This window comes from Chrysoperla carnea, chromosome 5 (genome assembly GCF_905475395.1).
Source record: "Chrysoperla carnea chromosome 5, inChrCarn1.1, whole genome shotgun sequence".
Classification (NCBI taxonomy): Eukaryota; Metazoa; Arthropoda; class Insecta; order Neuroptera; family Chrysopidae; genus Chrysoperla; species Chrysoperla carnea.
Window position 1 is genome coordinate 21,402,050 of NC_058341.1, and position 13,226 is coordinate 21,415,275.

General features: G+C 25.4%; 1 protein-coding gene across 1 annotated transcript; it reads right to left on the reverse strand.

The window, feature by feature from the left end:
* Window positions 1-664: 664 nt before the first annotated feature.
* Window positions 665-8,614, reverse strand: LOC123301048 (epoxide hydrolase 4-like). The gene is made up of 3 exons (XM_044883775.1): window positions 8,485-8,614; window positions 5,932-6,795; window positions 665-775 (listed from the first exon to the last, which is right to left on the reverse strand). The coding sequence occupies exons 1-3, from the start codon at window positions 8,524-8,526 to the stop codon at window positions 665-667; spliced, it is 1,017 nt and encodes a 338-aa protein (XP_044739710.1). The 5' UTR covers window positions 8,527-8,614.
* Window positions 8,615-13,226: the final 4,612 nt, after the last annotated feature.

A 13,226-nucleotide genomic window follows, 5' to 3' on the forward strand; every position in this document is an offset into this window, starting at 1 on the left:
TCGTAAATGGATTGTTTCAAAAATTTGTCGTGTGACACAAGCGAAAGTATTAACAGCATTCTAATTTACAGAATTGCAAGTATAGAAAGCCATTGAAAGAAATTGGACCACCCTTTATATTTAATACAGTGGCGTATTTATGAATCTCTGAGATCAATTCAAAAATATTAAAATCTACACCATTCGGGAAACTTAGACAACCCTTAAAAGCGAATGGATTTGCAAACATAAACTCACTACTGAGAAAACAATAGAAATTTCCTTAAAATCTTTTGGTATATTGTTTTGTTAGATCAATTATTTAAATATCAAGATTGACGGGTGGTGATTATACTTACCACCCAAAAAAACATAGAAAGCATTTCTCTTATGCTTATTAGAGTAAACTGGAAATGCTCCAACCATGGAGTATTAAAATTCGTATCACGATTATAAATCCATGAGAAAATATCCAATGATTTAATATTGAATTTACTTCAATTTATCAATCTGGGTTGAGATTTTTTAGATTTTGTTACAAAATTTAGCTTCAAAAAACTTTTTTTACGGATATTTTTAGTATTTTTTTACAGGATCTGTACATCTTATAGCTGTCAATATTATAGAACAATATGTACGAAACATGAGGCTGAGGATAACAATTTGAAAAATGAATCAATGGCGGTCATTCAGATTGTATTGCCGATAAATAATACCGAACAACTTTGTCTTTATCCCCCTTTTCAGCCTCCCACATTAAATTCGCTACAGAACTGTCACGTACGCCAGTGATATGCTGTATAATATAAATGTAAAATTTAAATAGATTTTATATTTATCTGTATATCATATTGGTTTTATAGAACCATACAATATGTATACGTACACTTAAATAAATGCATTACATTTGAGGTAACTAGCTCACATTCTAAAGTATTCCTTCTATTGTGTATAAAATGAAATGTTACTAAGAATGTTTTCCACAGATTCAATGTTTTTTTACTATATATGTAATGTACATGACTGTACATTATGATTATTTTATATTCATCATGTATTGTATTGTAGACATCATGATGTGTTATGTAATATAAAATGATGAAAATGAAAATGAAGGGTGTTTTTACACATTCATGGGTGTGGTTCAAAAACAACCCTTATATATACAAAATACTATATACTTTATATACTATTTATATATTATATAACATAAATGATATAGAGTGTTTTATAGTTGTTTAGTTGTATATATCATGTTCTGTATTTATTCATCTATATGTACGTTTTTACCAAAATGTTAAAAAAAAGTTTAAGGAGATAAACAAGCATTGGATAATGCTAGGGATTTCAATAATACTTTATAAATACGTTTTTTGATTAACAAAGTTTCCAAAAATCACAAAAAATACCTAGGTCATCATGCTTTTTATTATTATTTTATCGTTCAAAGTTGGCTAAAAAAAAGATGATTCATGTATTTTATACTTGGATATTTCTATATCCAAAAATCTAGAGAGTGTGATAAAAAACTATCTAAAATATTTAGACATTCTTGTCGTTTATAATAATACCATAAAAATATAAGGTTGTCGATGATATAAAAACAAACTTTTAATTTAATTATGAGTTCATCGAAGATCCATCATTTGATGAACAGAGACGACTATAGTTAGAGTATTGATGATTGAAGAGCGATATCAATATTATCAAATTTATAAGCAGCACTTGCACACAATATATTAAATATTTTTATAGTTGCGTCGTATTGTAAAACCCAAAAATAACTCCTTACTTCACTATAAAGTATCTATTTGGTTTATATATATGTACCGTGCAATAAACTAAACTTTTTTACAATAATGTAGGTTTACAATCACCTTAAATGTCCACATTCCTTCGAAGTGCTTAGCTTAGGTCAAAAAACGCACTCTAGAGAGAAATACAATGAGTGCATATAAAGCAGTGTGACCAATAATGGCCCAGGTCCTATCGTAGCCCACATTAAAAAAAAAGAAAAAAAAAAAAGAGACTAAATTACCAAAATGGAAGAATCATAAAAATCACGTTGCATTATGAGCCCATGGCATATGTTTAAACACTGCAAAGAATCTTTTCTTGAAAAATTTTATTTTCAATACCGCTGTGCTTTTTGAATGGCTACTTATATTATACAAAGGATAAATAAACTATTGTTTACTGTAAGGAACACAAAAATGAGGAAAATAATTAAACTTAAACAATTTTAATTGTAACAAAAATAAATTTTGTAGATAATATTTTACAAAATATGATAGATATGATATAATAAATATAAATTAAAATAATTATTTTTAAAATAAAATATATTGTAAAAAGTGTCAATCATTTTTAATTGAATACTTATGTACATCGTTGTAATATAAGATGTATAGGTAAAGTAATGTTGGTAAGTATTTTGTATTATGATACTTGTATAAGTAATTTTATGTTTTATTTCAGGTAAAATATCGTATCAAATTAATTATATTTTCTATTATATTATATGTTTAAAGGTAAACCAAAATAGGTACCAAGACTCTCAAGTTCAAATTACAATTATATTCATACAAAATATATTAACAAAATATCTTATAACAATTATATAATTGTATTAAAAAGATACAATTATTATATATACAAATATATTTATATGTAGGTTTGTCGTGTTCTATTAAGTAGACCAGATTTAATTTTCATTAATAAAACATAATAAATAGTTATTTAATTGAGCGACATTTATTATTTTTTAACAATCTAAGCATTGACTATAAAAACTTAGTTGATGGTTATATCAAACATCTCTAGCTTTATGTTTAAATAAATCTAAAAAACAAATTTTGTAACTAGCTCAACTAAAATGTAGAAAATAATTTCTTTAAATTCAAAAAAAGCATTTGATCGTAAAAAAGCGTGTTTTTTAGTTTTTAAACTATTATTTATTTTGTGTCTTTTAGGTTTTTAGACTATAATTTATTTATCAAAAATTCAGTATAAATATGGTGGGAGCGCAAGTAAATGTATATATTTTCAGATATGAAAATTGTTAATCCTGAAAATCCTGATCAGGATAATCAAATAAACTTATTAAATTATTGTATTGTCATCGGTCCAGGATAGGTACTCAAAATTGTAGAGTTAATCCGACGTTTTGAAGGGGGTCAAAATCATGTTCAAAGTTTCCGTTACATACTAACATATTAATATACGTATTAGGCTAATAAAAGCGTGTTAAAAAAAAGAAAGCATATTGAATGAAACATGAAACGTTTTGAATGATTTTGACCAAAACTTAAGAGAATTATGACCTAATTATCATTTTAGCCTCGTCATTACTGTTAAATCGGAACTATTTCAAACCACCCACATGAAATTTACAATTTCCACAGAAAAATCTATATATCCAGAGTACCATTATCCATTTCACCCATGTTCGAAAAAGGAGAGAGGGTATTAAAACACATAATTATTATCATTTTCCTATCGTTTTTCTATAAACTGACTCAAATTTGCATAATGATTACGTTTTTATGGTCAACGGATTGGGCTATAAAGAAAACATGTTCAAATTAGTATCATGAAATATAGCGTAAAATTACTCTTTCCAGTAATTTTCAGGTTATAGTTTGATATTTTTAAGATAAACAAGTCCGGGAAAACTGATCGGAACTCCTGATGCCAGTAATAGGTGTCTATTTATTGTTTGATTTATTTCTAATAAGATTTTCTTTTTTCAAAACTGAAAGAACTTAATCAATGACGAATGGGATAATCATTTAACTTAAATTTAAAACAGGTAGAAAATTTGATCTAAATAGATTTTCGTCTAAGGTTGTTGAGGCGCTACGCAGAAAAACAAACACAAATAACTTAAAATTTTGAAACATAAATAACTTAAAATTTTGAGTGAATTTTGAACCATATTATCATAAGTCTCTGTAGTGGTATTTTATTGTTTTTATTTTAATCTATAAATCTTAAAGTTATCATATCTATGAATATATTTGTTTAAAATATTCTAAATTTAAGATGAAGGGTAATAACAGCTTTAAGACTGAATCGAGACTGGATAATTAATATTACTAAACTGATTGTATGCTCTTTGAAACAAAGTTGGGAAAGTGGCTTAGAAATAAAAACTTTGCAATAAAAAAACTAAGAATATTTGGTTTATTTGACCATGAATATAAAATTTTTATTTAAATAGGAACTACATAAAAGATATTTATTTATGTAAGTATATACAATATACATTTAACATTACTAAAAATTAAAATCACATATAAAAAATATATTAAAAATTTTATAATTTTGAATAATAATATTAATAAGTTAAAATTGTTTATGAGTTAATTATATTTTTTGAATTAATTATTATTTTGTTTTTTTATTTCAACTTTATTAGCTTAATTTTAAATACAAATATACACCAGCCATTTAAAAAGCAGTCCATTACATCATTCGTAGCTCATTCGAAAGCAGTTCGAACTAATTAAAACTTTCCCATCACCCACTCAGCTTTAAGACTACAGTTGAAATGATAAGCAGAATTATGTCCCAAATTTATTGCGTTTAAATAGCTTTATCTCTTAAAATAAGTTCGAACTAAAATCTATCTGAAAGCTGAAATTCTTTGAAATAATTCGGTTTTTCATATCCCTATTTTCGTTTTGAAAATATATAAAAAAATTTGAAAGAAAAGGCTTACATATGAGCTATAAATATAACAGATACGACCAATTTTCACAAAAAAAATGAATTGTTCTAACTGGTTCAGTTTTTCCGGTGACCTGGTACCAAAAACTTTAAGTATTTCAATTTTTGCTCAATATTACATTAAAAAATGATTTTCATTCGGGAAATACTTAAAAAGTATTTTCACTACTTATTTCAGATTTTTTTAAAAGAAATATACATCAAAATTTCGATGTAAAACTTGGATAATAAAAAATTCTACCATCCAAGCGAAATGTACGCATTATCTTATCTTTAATACGTAAAATTCGGACTAAAATAAAAAAGATATATTATTTTTAAGCGTTTTAACTTCTCATTAGTATATTCCCAGTACTTTTGATATCATTTGATAATGGAATTCGTTGCCGACGCAACATTAATTCTATATAAAAACTGCAATTAAAATTTTTTTTAAATAACATCTTAAAACTAATACACAGAGGGTCAAAGTTACGAAGTAGAACTTCATCAAATGATAGATAACGGTAAAATAGTGACAGTTTCTCAATACCCTATAGCTTATAGTCGGGAAAGCTTCCTTTTCTAGATACGTGTGTTGGAACTTCAAAAAAACAGATATTACTGAAAATATTGCCAAAACAGTTGCATAGAAAAACTGAAAATTTGGCACACAATTCCCCAAACATGGGTCAATGCATAAATTTATAAAAGCTTGTGTCGCTGAAGATTTTTTCCCAAAATGAGGTGCTGGAACACCGATAATTTCTCTACCGCAGGTTTTCGTAATTTATTATCATAAACCTTAAATCATGAAGGCTCCTTATCCCTTACTGTCAAATTTCTAATGTTTCTAAACCAACGTTTTGACAATATTCTCAACATTTTCAACGTCTTGGAAATGTTGAAAGGACGCTTTCCCGACTGAAAAATTACTACTTTCAGTCGGAAATACTTTCATAACTTGGACCACCCTGTATATAACAATAAACAACAAAATCAGATCATTAAATATAAATATAAATAAAAATATAATAAAAAAGAAATAAATTATTTTAATTTAATCGTACTATTAATCGTATTAAACATACGATTCATACTACATGTTAAACTATTTAAATACGTCGATGATCGTGACGTTAAACTATTTGTTGTATTAACATTATTAACATTATTATTAATTTTATTAACATTATTAATATTATTTAATAATTGATTACTACTTTTATAATTAATATTTAAAAAATTAAATATAATATCATTACATTCTTTCGGATATTGTTGATGCGGAAAGTGCTCAGCATTATCGATAATTTTTATTAAAAATTTATATCCACAATAATTTGTTGATTTAATTATCGAATCTAATTGTATAAATGGATCTTTATTACCAACAATAAATAATGTATTAATATAGATTTGATGAGTTAATTCATCTGTATTGATATTTGTATTATTTGTATGTATATTATTATTAATTTTAATATATGGTATATTACGAAAATAATTTAATGGTCCAATCCAATCGTTAAATCGTTTAAAACAATATTTATACGCTGTTATAATATTTATATTATTATTATAATGCTTATAAATTAAATCGATAATATTTAAATCGTTATAAATGATATCCGATTCAATAATATATGGTAATTGGGTAATATACAGCCATTTTATATTAAATATATTACCAGTTGTATTAATTAAATTCGTAATATATTCATTTGGATGTATCGATGATATTGAAATAAATTTACTAATATTAATATTTTTATTATAAATTAAATACCATGATAATATTGCACCTAAATCATGACCAATTAATATTATTGATTTATTTTTTGTATTATTTGCATATTTTTTTATTAATATAATTGTAATAAATTCTTCTAGTTCTTCGATAATCGTATTTATTGAATATAAATTCTTGTTTATTGGTTTATCTGATTCACCAAAACCTTTTAAATCTACAGCAATACAATGATAATATTTCGATAATTCGGGTAATTGATATTGCCAACTGAACCAACAATCGGGGAATCCATGTAGTAAGAAGATTAATGGTGCTTGTTTATTACCACATTCCACGTAATGAAATTTTATGTTCTAAAAAATAAAAAATAAATTTATTAGTAATAAAAAAAAGTAAGAATGTTTCGTGTTTTAACTTAAATAGTTTGTTTATGCATTTAGTGTAGGCACTGAGTGAGTTTCGTATGCATTTACAGGTCCTACAAGTCGAAAGCGAGCCCTTAGCTAAAGAACACTTAATTATGTATGAGAAAATTGCAAATTTGTTCTAGTTTAAGAATCTTTTTTATTTTTTCAAACATCTCTATTTATAATTGAGTTATTACAACCGACTAGCCCTTAAGGTCCTAAATTTATAAATTTGAGCTGTTTAAGTTTGCATTTTTAACTTATGCAATAAAGCTTATTTTCTTAGGATTAATTTTTAAAATTAAAATGCATTAGTTAAAGGCACAACAAATATTTTACTATAAACAAAATTACAACAACTGGTACTCGTTTTTCCTCACTTTTCTCAACGACTCAAAATAATATTTTGATTTAAAAAATAATTTTTAATCTCGTGTACAAATACGTGTTTAAGTAAAAATCGTATATAATCAAATAATTAAAAATTTTAAAAAGAGATTAAGAAGATTAGAATTTATAAAGTCATATCACAGTCAAATTGATTAAGTACCAATTTTAATAAATTTATTATAAACATTTAACTTATTTATTCATAAAAATTTTGATTTTGATGATTTTGGAAAAACTATATATTTTTAATTAACCAAAACTTGGATGGATTTTTCTGAAGTTCATTTGGTACCTGAAAGCGCCGCGTTTACTGCGTTTAATAGTTTGCATTCCCGAGAAAAACTGGAAAAATTGCTGATGAATTGAATGATTTTATACATTTTAAAATAATTTTTCAAAATCATTTTCCATGCCCTTTCATCGATAATAACATTGGCTATTCACGGCGCCAGATATTCCTATATATTTATTATAAATGTGAAACTAAGGATGTTTATTTGCTACGCTTTCACGCAAAAACTAGCAAATGGATTTAAATGAAACTGTACACAACAATATAGCTTTTATATCAGAATAACACATGAGCTATATTTTATGAATTACACTTTAAAAAAATTGAAAACTGTGCATATATTTTAGCTATGTAAAACAATTCTTTCGAGTGTTATGGAAGGGGCATAAGTGAGATCAAGAGAGGTGGAGGCTTTAAAACGGTGTTTTTTACTTTTAAGCCCAAATCTAGAAATCTTTTTAGTGTGGGTGTTATTTTAATATTTGTGTGACTGTTTATTTTAATAACATTTTTCGTATATTATCTTTAATTTTCTTCAAACGTGTTAGCATTCATCATAAAGAGCCTTTTCTTTTTTCTTAAGGGTACCTAAGACAGGTATCTAAGACCAACCCCCGACAAGAATCCCTAACATTAGAATTTGTTTGTTTATATTTTACGCTCATGATTACGTCACATTAATCTGTATATATATACCAACCGTTGCCTCTTTTCGTCAAGCCCGACGGAAAGATACTTACAAACTCGCACGTTTTTCCTAAAATAAAATTACTATTTAAATTTGTCGGGGTCTTTTTAAATTTTGTAAATTTCACTTGACACGAGGTCATTTTCTTGGGTCAGGATAGTATGCGTGCTCCTATTGTACGGTGGAATAGTAGTTAATTATCCTGACTCAAAAATTTTCCTGATGTAATCTGGCGCGTAAAACTAATTAAATTTAATATACTTACTTTTAGTTTAACATAAGAATGACTGCCTAAATTTGTATCCATTAAACATTTTGGTGGAATATCATAAATAATATTTTTATTATTTGTACTTATATCTAAATTATTGGTACTATTATTTTGTGAATTATTATTAAATCTTAATTTATTATAAATATAATTAAATTTAATAAATCGAAATTGTATAATAAATAAACGTTTAATTAATGTCCATATACCATATATTATTGAATTGATTTTTATATTAATTTTATCTAATATTGATATATTTATTATTAAATTTGTATTATTTATTGAATTTGTATTCATTTTTAATAAGCACTAATTTTAATATTTAAAGTAATTAATTGAACACACTAAATTTAATTCAAACTAAATTTTTACATTTAAACACATGTTATTTAAAAGTATATTGATGTAAGTTTTATATAAGTCTTCGGATTCAAATCAACAACTGAAACTAGTAAACTAAATTAAACTCAAGTTGTAACATTTGATTTAATATCACAAAATAAGACATATTTATCAATATATTATAAAGATTCATTCACACTAAACACTTTAAATATTTTTAATATATATATTTAATAATAAATATATTGAGATTATTTTGAAATAAAATTATTAGTAATATTTTTCACCTTAAAATTAATTTGTTTATCTAATCTTTAGTCTAAAGTGTAAAGTTTATTGTATTTAATTGATATCTAAAAAGTTTATAAAAATAAAAAATTTTAACAATTAGGAATATTTTATTGAATTCATTCATTGATTTTTTGAAGAGTCATTTCAGTAGCTACGTATGGATTTTTCACTATAAATAAAAATAAAATCTTGAAACAAGGTTTATTTATTTATTTATTTTTTTTTTTGAACTTCTAAAACCAAAAGTCTTGGCTTATTAGCTTTAAGTATACATAAACCTCTTCCAAATTTAATCTACAGTTGGTATAAGAAAATGGTACACGAAAAAGTTGATTTCAAGACGACATTCCCGATAACAAGCCACGAAAATTGGTGATTATAACATTTTTTAAGTCAATTTTCATATTCTTTACGTAATATAAATTACTATTTATATTATATTATGTAAGACGTACTTCATCTCTACCTTAGCTTAATAAGGAAATAAATATCTAAAATATCCAGCCATCTTAAAATAAACTTTCGAAAGTTTGACCGCTATGTGTGTGTGTCTGTCTGTGGCATCGTAGCACCTAAACGAATGAGCCAATTTGTTTTAAATCCAAGTTCAGGGTTCCGTAGAAAAATTTGTCGGGATCTTTTTATATTTTGTAAATTTTATTTGTGTAGGTATATATTTAGTAAATAAATGGTTTTTCTCATATTTAATAAAGTGAAAATGAAATGTAAATCATGAACGTCATAACTGATGTTATTTCAATTCATCATTAACGTTTATCTTTAATATTTGACATACGATTGAATTTTTATACTGTAAGGTATAAAAAACCTGTTGAAAAATCAACGAACGCAATGGTAAAAATTTTAATAAAAGGAAGACCCTTCATAGTTACAACGTTGATCTATGAGTTGGTCCAAGTTTTTGACGCGCACTTCATATCTTAAAATACTCAAATTTTACATTCCAATTAATTTTAGTAATTTTGGGTCAACAAATTTGCATTCAAACCAGGGCTAAAAGTATTTAGAGCTTGATATATTTGAAATATATAATATGGTTCTTATGGGCCTTTTATTATATTTGAAATATATATAAGTAAACAACAACAATAAGTAATAATATAATAAAAGACCATAAGAACTTTGGATCAGCATAATCAAAACTATTTTAATCTATAGTTTTCAAAAAATTTTATCCGGATCCAGAATTTATGTATTGTGTTTGGCGTCTATTAAATTACCTTTCAAACAAAAAAAATTCAAAATCGGTTCATCCGTTTAGGAGCTACGATGGCACAGACAGACAGATACACATAACGGTCAAACTTATAACCCCCCATTTTAGGTTAAGAGGTTAAAAATGAATCTTTTTTGGATTTAAGTACTAAAGTAAAGAAAACATTGGACAGCAGATACTTAGGATAATTTTTATATGTAAATAATATATATAAGTTTTGTTATCAATATCAGTCGGTAATCAGTATCGAGTAGACTGAATCGACTTATAAAAGGTTAAAGATTCATGGGTTTAATACTTAATAATTTGTTATCAATATATGGCTATATCAACAGAATACAAAATCATTTAATAGTTATTGTATAAATTATTGACTTAAAACAATTAGGTAGATGATATCTACTATCTCATTATTGTATTTTTATGTTTCTATGGGCAACTTGCATAGCTTCAATGCTTCCCAACATCCTATCCTATCTCCTACGTACTATTTTAATCGTACAAATTTGTGAGTATGTTTGACAGGATATGCGTACCTATATCAAAATAAGAGGTAGGGTATAATTTCTTTTGGTACGATAACTATGGCCGAAGATACGATAAGTATTTCTGTCTTAAAAATATTTCTGTAGGTATGAACGTATTTTTTGATATATCTACTATCTATCTCATTATTGTATTTTCATGTTTCTATAGGCAACTTGCATAGCTTCAATGCTATGCAAGTTGCCTATAGAATCAATGCTTCGTACCATCCTATCCTATCTCCTAATTGCTAATCGTAAAAATTTGTGAGTATGTTTGAAAGAATCTGCGTACCTATATCAAAATAAGAGGTAGGGTATAATTTCTTTTGGTACGATAACGATGGTCGAAAAGACGATAAGTATTTCTGTCTTAAAAATATTTCTGTATGAACGTATTTTTTTCCATAAACTTCCGACTCCTGTAACCTTGATGTTCAAATGATCTTGAAAATTTACCTGAGGTTAATAGTTATTAACACGGAAAAATGACCTTTATTGTCCTTGATAACTTTTGTCCAAAAAAATTTTATAAAACTAGCGTATTTTCTTTCGATTAAAAACAAAAATGACATATTTTTACGTTGCATTTCCTCCTAAAGCTAACAATTTTTTAATAAATTATTCTATACGGATCTAAGTTCAATCTGATGCCAGAACATGATGTATCCCATCAATCTCTGCAACTTTTGTTTAAGTTTATATTTTGATTGGCTAACTACAAAACGAGTTACTAGCCATAGTATATTAAAATGATGCACCCTGTATATTTAAATGAGATTGTTAATAATGTAATGAATATTTTAGATTTATTGAAAAATATTTTTTTAATAATAGTACAATTTTAATATTACAATTATAACTAATTTGACAAATAAATTATGATGGTATTTATTTGTTATAATATTAAATGCATTTACACAATATGTGGGAGTATTCATATATTTTATTTCAAATATAAATGTATTATTTCTATTACGATAATAATTTCATCATCTGAGAGTCTATATCTGTGTAAATAAAGTCAAAAGCAATAATCATTTCTTTCGAAACATTCAAAACATCAATTAGTTTCTTCTCTCTCGCACTGATTTACCAGTCTGTGATGTAGTTTGATTCATTAATAATTAAGAAAACGCTAGGATACTTTATAATGAGGTTTAGAGGTACTTAAAAATAATAGGGAATATTTATGAATTTTATTTTTTACTTTCATTAAAGCTCCTTCATGTAACAAACAGCACAGAAAATTGTTTGAATTTCTTTCTAGCAAAACAAAATTTAACATGGAGTTCTTATGGCAAAGATAGGATATGACGTCAAATACTATGTTCGATCTCTTTGTCTAATTAGTAGTTTTTGTCATCTCTTTTACGGTATTTTGATATTTTACTAAGAAATGCGAAAAAAAAATTCATGAATATTCTCTATAACAATAATTATTAACAAGGAATAATATTAGCATTATTTGGTTCAATGATAATTTGTGTTGGTTTCGGTTCTTTTGGTGTTATACTATAATTATATATAATAATACTTGCTAATATTAATATTATTAAAAATATTAATATAAATATTATTGTTAATATATTTATATTATTTAATTCTATGTCACATATATCATTGTTTTTGTTATTATTTGAAAGTAATGTTCGTATATCTTTATTTTTGTATTCATTCGGTGTTGAACATCTGAAACAAAAAATCAGCATGTGATATCAACAATACCTTTATCAAATTCAAATTTCAAAACAAATGAAACAAAATGAAACTAATATACTCTATCTAGTGGCAAGTTTTGAAATAGATTGATCGGATTTATCCTTATATCTTTATATGTCTATGGTTTTAAGACTTAAGATGTAAGTCTATGGATTTAAGTGTAATCAGCTATGGACCTAGATGAACTGGACCTATCAGTTTATCTAAAAAAAAATTAATTCGTGATTCATCTGTTTTATTAAATAGTATACTAGAATATAATTCTGAGGAGAACAGATATACGTCACAAATATACTTCCACACTAAAGCGATAAAAGATGCGTCTAGTTCAGATATTTCGTTAAAAAAAATGTAGATACCTTAAAAACGATTATAAATTGTATTTTTATCCATTTTTACAGACGAAATGCATAAGTAGAAAATGCAACAATAAATTTTCTTATTATTCATTACCATTTTAGATGAGATATATCAAGAAAAAAGACTATTATTTAAAAAAATGTCACTTACAGCTGAAATGTGAAATCCGACAATCATTCATATAGTAGTCCAGTTCATAAAGTTAATGGTTTCAGATGTAAACAAATAAAGTGACATTTGACAACACAAAACTGTTA